Source organism: Bolinopsis microptera, chromosome 10 (genome assembly GCF_026151205.1).
Source record: "Bolinopsis microptera isolate Bmic1 chromosome 10, MBARI_Bmic_1.0, whole genome shotgun sequence".
Taxonomy (NCBI): domain Eukaryota; kingdom Metazoa; phylum Ctenophora; class Tentaculata; order Lobata; family Bolinopsidae; genus Bolinopsis; species Bolinopsis microptera.
This window is the reverse complement of record NC_087081.1, coordinates 7,758,469-7,766,532: the sequence shown is the minus strand read 5'-3', so window position 1 is coordinate 7,766,532 and position 8,064 is coordinate 7,758,469. Positions and strand designations below refer to the sequence as shown.

Here is an 8,064-nt window from a genome sequence, read left to right as displayed (position 1 = left end):
CTCCTAGGTCCTCCTCTTTCTCCTCCTCAGTGTTACTCCTCCTCAGTCCTCTTCCTCCTCCTCCCTCTCAGTCATCCTCCTCAGTCATCCTCCTCAGCCATCCTCCTCAGCCATCCTCCTCAGTCCTCATCCCTCCTCCTCCTGGGTCTTCCTCCTCTTCATCCTCCTCAGTCCTCAGTCCTCCTCCTCATCCTTCTCGTCAGTCTTCTTCATCCTCAGTCCTCCCCCAGTCCCCCCTCCTCCTCCTATTCAGTCCTCCTCCACCTCAGTTCTCCTCAGTCCTCTTCCTTTTCAGTCCTCCTGAGTCCTCTTCCTCTTCCTCCTGAGTCCTCCTCCTGGGTCCTCATCCTCCTAGGTCCTCCTCCTTCTCCTTCTCCTCAGTCCTTCTTCTCCTCCTCCTCCCTCTCAGTCATCCTCCTCAGTCATCCTCCTCAGCCATCCTCCTCAGTACTCCTCAGTCCTCCTCCTTCTCTGTCCTCCTCAGTCCTCTTCCTGAGTCCTCCTCCTGAGTCCTCCTCCTCCTCCTCCTGGGTCCTCCTCTTCCTGGGTCCTTATCCTCCTAGATCCTCCTCCTCAGTCATCCTCCTCAGCCATCCTCCTCAGCCATCCTCCACAACCATCCTCAGTCCTCCTCCTTCTCAGTCCTCCTGAGTCCTCTTCCTGAGTCCTCATCCTCCTCCTTCTCCTCCTGAGTCCTTCTCCTGGGTCATCCTCCTCCTAAATCCTCCTCTTTCTCCAATCATACATCTACGTCTCCAGTGTCTCCAATGTCTCCAAAAGCTTTGTCTCCAATGTCTCAAATGTCCCCAATGTCCCCCCCCCCCCCCCTTAAAATAAAGATCACCAAGTCTGTTCACAGAACGGCTGTTATAAATACTCATTCACCCATCATCTAACATCTTTAAGTGTATTAGGAGGGTAAGTCGAAGGGTTAATTCATGATTTTTCATTCGATTATAAGATTCAGATAGTTCAGCGAGTCGGCTACTTCTACCTTCAAACTTCAATTTACCTCAATCTGAACTGACTTGTACAGTGGTAGAACACATTACAACCGGGCTTATCATTTTACTTTTAAGTCAGGTTTATCCTACTCTTATCTTGGACAAAACATCTCGATCGTATCGTTATTAAACTAACTTGGAAACCATAAATAACTGTCAAAAATTCTGGGGACTTATGGGGACAAATGGTGAATTACGTCAACGAGTTGACCTCCAGTCCCCATGATTTTTAGTCCCCAAAAGTCTCCATTGGTAGTCATTGGCCCCCCCCCCGGATGGTTATTAAAAGTCAGTGTTACCTGTTTGCTTTCAAGAAGTACTGTTAATAAATAAACGGAGCAGTCGAGTATAGAAGGTTAATGTAGAGGCAAATAATTGAAAATAAGATAATAACTCAACCAGAAGCACACGACAGTGCAGTCACTGTTATACAGGGCCCCTTATACACTGTATATTATTCTAAAACGATATTTATCAGGTATTTGGGGTGTCAGTGAACAGGAAGCAGCGTACAAGTTACCTTTGAAAGGGAAACGAAAACGTAGCGGATCTCTTTCTGGTAGTGTACAACATATACATTATACATTATACATTATACATTAAATTGAAGTACTCTTCTGTAACTAATCACAGGATTTCAATTTGAAACAAAAATTAATAAGGTAATAGCAACACCTCCAGTGTGTTCAAACACATGATGTCACGTGGTGTTGTTATGACGTCACGTGGTGTTGTGATGACGTCACGTGGTGTTATAATGACGTCACGTGGTGTTATGATGACGTCACGTGGTGTTGTGATGACGTCACGTGGTGTTGTGATGACGTCACGAGGTGTTGTGATGACGTCACATGATGGTAATAGCAATACATTTAGGTATACTAACCAGCGTGTTCAAACACAACAAGACGACGACTAAACACTCTGTTGTTTTGAGAACCAGACCAACTTTAACTAGAAAGTCCGTCTCTAACCAAGATCTCAGTGTTGAGAATAAGATGAGAAATATTCCCATACACGGAGGTGGAGTATTGCTTCTTATTTGGATGTGCTGAATTGCATAATGCTGCTTAGCTATTTAACTTTCATCCTCGAATCCCTGTTAATTTACTTCTCCAGTTCTCTATTGTATTCCTTTAAATATGGCCTGACTCAAATATTTATAACAAATTACCTCTGTATAAAATTAAACTTCGTTTAAGTTTCTCCACAGATCTGTAACTTTACTCCCTCACAGATCTGTCGTTCTCTACTCCCTGTATCAGAACACCTGGGCCTGCTCCACGTGGACCTGTTATCGGAACTCCTCTTCTCACGGCACAACGCAGGTATACAGCTAGTTATAATTTATACAGTTCCCTCCATATTATCATACGGAGTTTTAACTCGCTCGACTTGCTAAACTTTTATAGTCTCAAATCATTCGAATAGTTTTATTTTAATTCACTTGTCATGATCCTAACATTCACCATGTAGAGTCCATTGTTATGTACTGTACAGGTAATCTAAATGAGGAGATCTAACAATTATAGGAATATCGAGAATATCTGTCGGGGGGGGGGGGGGGGGGGGGGGGGGGGGGGGGAGGGGGTGGGGGGTTCGCATATTAATAGTAGTAGGACAATAATACAACTTTGGAATAAAGTGAATTTTAATTCTTCGTAGAAGCTTTGAGGGGATTATTTAAAACATAAGAAAGAAGAGTAATAAAATTACAATCATTTGAGAAATGAAGGAAGGATTACGATGTTTAATAAAGGATAATTAAGGATTAACCTTCAGCAGTTTAACAACTCTTATAGTTGTGCAGATGTAGCAAGTAGGATTGTAGCAATGCTAGTAACATTATGTCATAATTATGTTGACCGTAGGTACTGTTTAAGAAGGAACATGACCGCGGACGGCCGGTAAGTAGCATGGACTCTTAGGAAGCTGAATAAAATAATTATTATCAAATCTGATTTAATTTATTGTTACTTATAACTTTAGAAATTAGTTAATTTATGTAAAATTTAAATGAATTCCAACACTAACCTGCACTTGTAGACATGAGCCATTGATTAAAAATATAATTTGAAAAAAGAATAATTTGAAATTGTTAATGCATGGTATGACGCGAATGACGTTACTGGCTGTACTTTTGTCACCAAATGCTATGATCTGAAATCTACTAAATCATGAGATTTATAGTTAAAATAAGATAGTTCTGATGATCGATACATTTGATATAATAATAATATATAATAATATTATCGTGAAACTTGAAGTTCATACTTTAGTTTCTATATCGCTCCTATCAGTAAGTTATTTTAACCTACAGTTCCACAACTGAATATTATTAACTTTCAGCCAATATAAGTGACCATCTTGTTAATGATCAGATATCGCTTGTAACATCCACTTGAGTTACTTACTTTAAAGTAGCTCCGAGAAAAACAACCTGTCTTGTCAAATGACGTCATGTGATTTAGTGATGACGTCACATGTTGTTTTGATGACGTCACAAGTAACTCCGGGCAATATAACATGTCTTGTCAAATGACGTCACGTGGTTTAGTGATGACGTCACATGTTGTTTTGATGACGTCACAAGTAACTCCAAGCAATATAACCGGTCTTGTTACCTGTCTTGCTACAGTTACACGTTTTATAAATACGGAATGCAGATATTATAATGATATTTATGTTATTACACATATTTCAGTTATTTCCAGTATTTGTTATAATTATTTTTCCACAGTTTTATAATATTATTAACATTGCGACTCTTTATATGTTTAAAGTTGTCATGTTGTATGCCCGAGTAGATTATTTAATACCCTAGTACAGATAATTTTTACCATAGGGATATGCGCTGTATTATTATATAAGTCTGGACAAAAAGTCTTGAAAATAGACTACAGAACAGCGTTGCTGACACGTCACGTGATGTTTTGATGACGTCACGTGGTATTCGAATGACGTCACGTAGTTTTGTGACGACGTCACGTGATATTTCACAAGAAATGTTCCAGGAAAGCGTTATTGAGACAGACTCCTGTGGATCCTAGGAAGAAACCAGCCAAACCGAATAACACAACAGTAAATGTGACGGACTTTCCCTCACCAGTAGATCTAGGTGAGTGTGGTGTTGTGACATCACGTGGTTTTTTATGACGTCACGTGATGTTTTGATTACGTCACGTGTTGTTTTGATGTTACGTCACGTGATGTTTTGAAGTTACGTCACGTGTTGTTTTTATGACGTCACAACGTTCTACAATGAATGGCACAATGTTATCTATTATCTATACTAACGGTATCGGCTATGTCCGTCTACGAACTATTAGTTGTGCTTGAAAATATAAATTTATGTTTTTAAATGTTCCGCGCCCTCCATAAAAGATAACTTTTCGCGCCCTCCATAAAGTTAATGCACATATATACACACAATAACAGCCAGCGACTTCACGTTGCATTATAAGGAGTAAGCTTTATTGTATTTAACCACTACATTATCACAGATCCCCCAAACAAGAGATCTAAGTTTGACATGTCACCACAAGCTGATCCCGTTAAGAGGAAGAACTTTAAACAGAGGCTCAGCGAGGGATTGTGAGTGTGGCATCTTATTGTAAAGTTATAATACCTTGTTATTTTACCTTCTTATAATGATTTGGATGATTGATCTGGTTAAGATTTTTTAATTTCTGTGACGTCACGTTGTGTTGTGATGACGTCACGTGATTTTATGGTGGTGTTTCGATAATGTTAGGTGACAAGGGACTGATGGAACATCCCATGCAGATGTCGTCGTCGAATACAATGTAAAATGAACACACTTTCAGGACATCACGCTATCGTAAGTCGCGACTAAAGCGCAAGAGATCACGTGTTCACCGCAGTTCTGAGGGCAGTACAGTCACCACCACCACCTCGACCACTACAGATGTTACTGATGTTACAGACGAACAGACAGGTTGTGACACTCCACTTACTGATAAAAAGAAGAAAGAGAAGGCACCTGTCTTCTGCTTCAAGGTATGTTTCATATTTTCATAGATTCTTCTTGTTTTTATGCAGCACCGGATTTTCCTAACTAAATCACGGAATTTTCCTAATCACGTATTGGAAATTAACTTTTTGGGGCTCATCGATTTTTCTGATCTTCTTATGCAATATGCATGGGTAATATAATGGTGGTATGAGTGTTAACGTATGTAACGTATTTAAAAATATATAATATAATAACTAAAATTCTTATCATGTCCAGGCAAAGCCTGGTAGTTTTAACGACCAACAAAAGAGGTTAACATACACAGCGGGGTTGTCAATTAACAACATTAACAACTCTGAAGTGGTTGTTAACAACTGTAACGTTGAGCCCAATCTGGAGTCTCCTGTACAACCTGGTTAGTTCCACAACCACGTGACTACCTTATAAGGAGTGTTGTGTCTTTCAATTTGTTCAGATATTCTGTGAACTATTCCAATCTTTTAAAATTTGTTCAGATGTAGTTGAAGGCTGATCATGCTTGACAATTTGGATTCCTCTTTGGGAAGTTTCCCATGGATAGTTATGATATTTATCATTGGTATTTGTTGTTATCGACGTATTTTTCAGAACTAGGAGAATATTCTCCGTCAACTTATGTGAAGCAGCTAGAACATGGGGCATCAACACCTGGAATAACTGACACTACAATCAGTAAGAAGAAGCTGTTCCCCTCTCCTCGGGTGAGTTACTCATGATGTACTTGAATTTTGCTATTCTGTTATTTGCGCGCCATTTTGTGGACTCAGCAGGAAACGAAACATGCTGTCACGGTTTATAAGCTTGTTAACGTAGGGCGCGTTGAGTGGTTTGTGTTGAAAGTTTTCTTGTTTTCGCGCCGTGCGGTAAATTCGAAATTGCATGAATTTAATTTATGTACGTAATCGTAAATCATATTCAAGTTTGGATACAAATTATAATGGGCTGCTAACGTGAACTAAAGACTAAGTTTCAAGCGACAAACTATGGTCTAAGACGCCAATGTTAGACAGACTTTTTGATGGGAGAAATGAGGAGTATATCATAGTAGGATTTAACGGAAATGTGGGACCAATATTTAAATCACCCTGCAACCTCAGTTGGACGTATCTATCGAGTATCATCCCGCGAAGAAGAGTCACATGATCCCAATATCACCTAACGTAAACCTGCACAGACGAAGGGACTCTTATCTTCAGAGTTGCCAGGTCACAGAGGAGGTAAAGGTAGATGCCGCCCCGCCCCGCAGGAGGAGCCCCAGACTCAGACGATCTGCTCCAATCAGTTTAGCTAATGTTCAGGTGTGTTGCTTTCTTTAATTGAGAAGTTTATATGAACCTCAGTCCACAGACTTAGTGTTTTCTGTTGATTGTTTTGCCAAGTGATTACGTAATATGTGAACGACCCCTAAGTACAACTGGACCTGATAAACACCCCCACTAATAAACCCAACCTCCGCCAGGTCACAAACACACCCGTCTCTCGACGTTCACCTCGTCTGGCTGGCCTACCCCTCAGTCCCCCCAAAGTCCGGTCCGTCTCCGGGGACTCCTTCACAGCTGCTCGTCACAGCGTGTCTCTCAATGCTATTAATATTACTCCGCAAACTTTCAGTAGATCTAGCATGAACAAACTCCAGCTTTCTCTCCATCAGAGTTTCATTAAACTGTATTGCTAAGTCCCCTTACGGGAATGGTAGCAAGGCATCACCCGGGTGCGAGAAACTGAGGTCCAGTTTATCGTCAACCAAATCTGGAACCTCTGATGGAACTATTTTCTCAGTCTGATTTATCGAATACCCGGAATGAGACCTCAGATTTGGCTAACAATATGACTGATTTGTTTACCTCACGCGAAATAACGAGACTTGACATGAGCTTGAACGTTCGAGAGTTTGATAAGAATTTCTGTCAACAACTTGCACAATCAACTGAAAAATTGGCCGCTCTCCAGCAAAAATTGAACTTTGACTCGCTTGATGCAGACATTCCAGAGTCTGGCTCAGATAACATTGGTGAAGGGCAGGTCACTGGGGAGGTGGAATTTGAAGACTCAGTAATCATATCAAAACCAAACGCCAGCTATAAAACTCCCGATGAAACACTGAACATTACCGGTATTAATGAGTCTCACATGCCCTATATTACTCAAAACATGTCTAATTTCTTTGGAAACAACACCACATTTCAACTGGATCCTGATTCCAGTAGGGTAGATTTTCCCAAGTTCGGTGCTCTCCCTCAGTTGCCGCCAATTATTGCCCTAGAAGAAAACCCCCTTGCGGAGAAATCCCTGTCATCCGAATGCTCTGACGCTAGATCAATGTTATCCGAACTTGAAATATCGGAATGTAGATCTCGTGATGTTACCCTGAGATTGAGCTCTGATGTGAGTGTCACGACTAGAAATCCGAGCAAAGCTCCACTCAACTTATCAATCGAGCCGAACTGTTCCAAGAATCTCACGGAATCTCCCTCGGTTCAGGCGATCTTTGAAGACTCTATTAAGTCACCACCAAAAATTAGTAGAGTGATCATGCCTGAAATGCCGGCTTTTCAACTGGAATCCTTAGCGCTTAGTACTTCAGATGTTTCTCCACCCCAAGACCTGGTTCAACTCTCTCGCTGGATAGGTAACTTTTGTAATGAATTCAATATTCCTGGTATAATGAAAAAGTCGTTTATTTATCGGATCAAATTTTCCAAAGGATGTCAAACATCAGTTTTGCTGTGAGACTAAACAAATTGGTTCATTTTTGATAACACCCGACTTTCAGGAAACAGTACAAGAAATTTCCTGCAGAAATCGACACTGAACACGGTCAAACGTTTACCCAATTTCTTTTGACGAACCAAACACTTCGGCAAATAGTTCAGGTTCTTGAACGAGTTTTCTGGGTCTTCAGATCTAACTCCCATGCAATCGATAAAGTCAAGTGTCATTCTGAGAGATCGGCAAGGTTCCAGCTTCGCACCCACAACTCCTCTTAACCTCCCGGAGCAGCAGAAAACGGACTCAAACGGGCACTTGTGGTCCGGAAGCAAGCCA

The 8,064-nt window shown here is 40.9% G+C and overlaps 1 protein-coding gene across 1 annotated transcript; it reads left to right on the top strand.

The window, feature by feature from the left end:
- The first annotated feature begins 1,487 nt into the window (after nt 1-1,487).
- Nucleotides 1,488-6,694, top strand: LOC134821564 (uncharacterized). The gene is made up of 10 exons (XM_063832268.1): nt 1,488-1,563; nt 1,881-2,027; nt 2,242-2,332; nt 4,019-4,122; nt 4,508-4,598; nt 4,832-5,024; nt 5,257-5,395; nt 5,608-5,720; nt 6,117-6,317; nt 6,479-6,694. The coding sequence occupies exons 2-10, from the start codon at nt 2,003-2,005 to the stop codon at nt 6,692-6,694; spliced, it is 1,173 nt and encodes a 390-aa protein (XP_063688338.1). The 5' UTR covers nt 1,488-1,563; nt 1,881-2,002.
- Nucleotides 6,695-8,064: the final 1,370 nt, after the last annotated feature.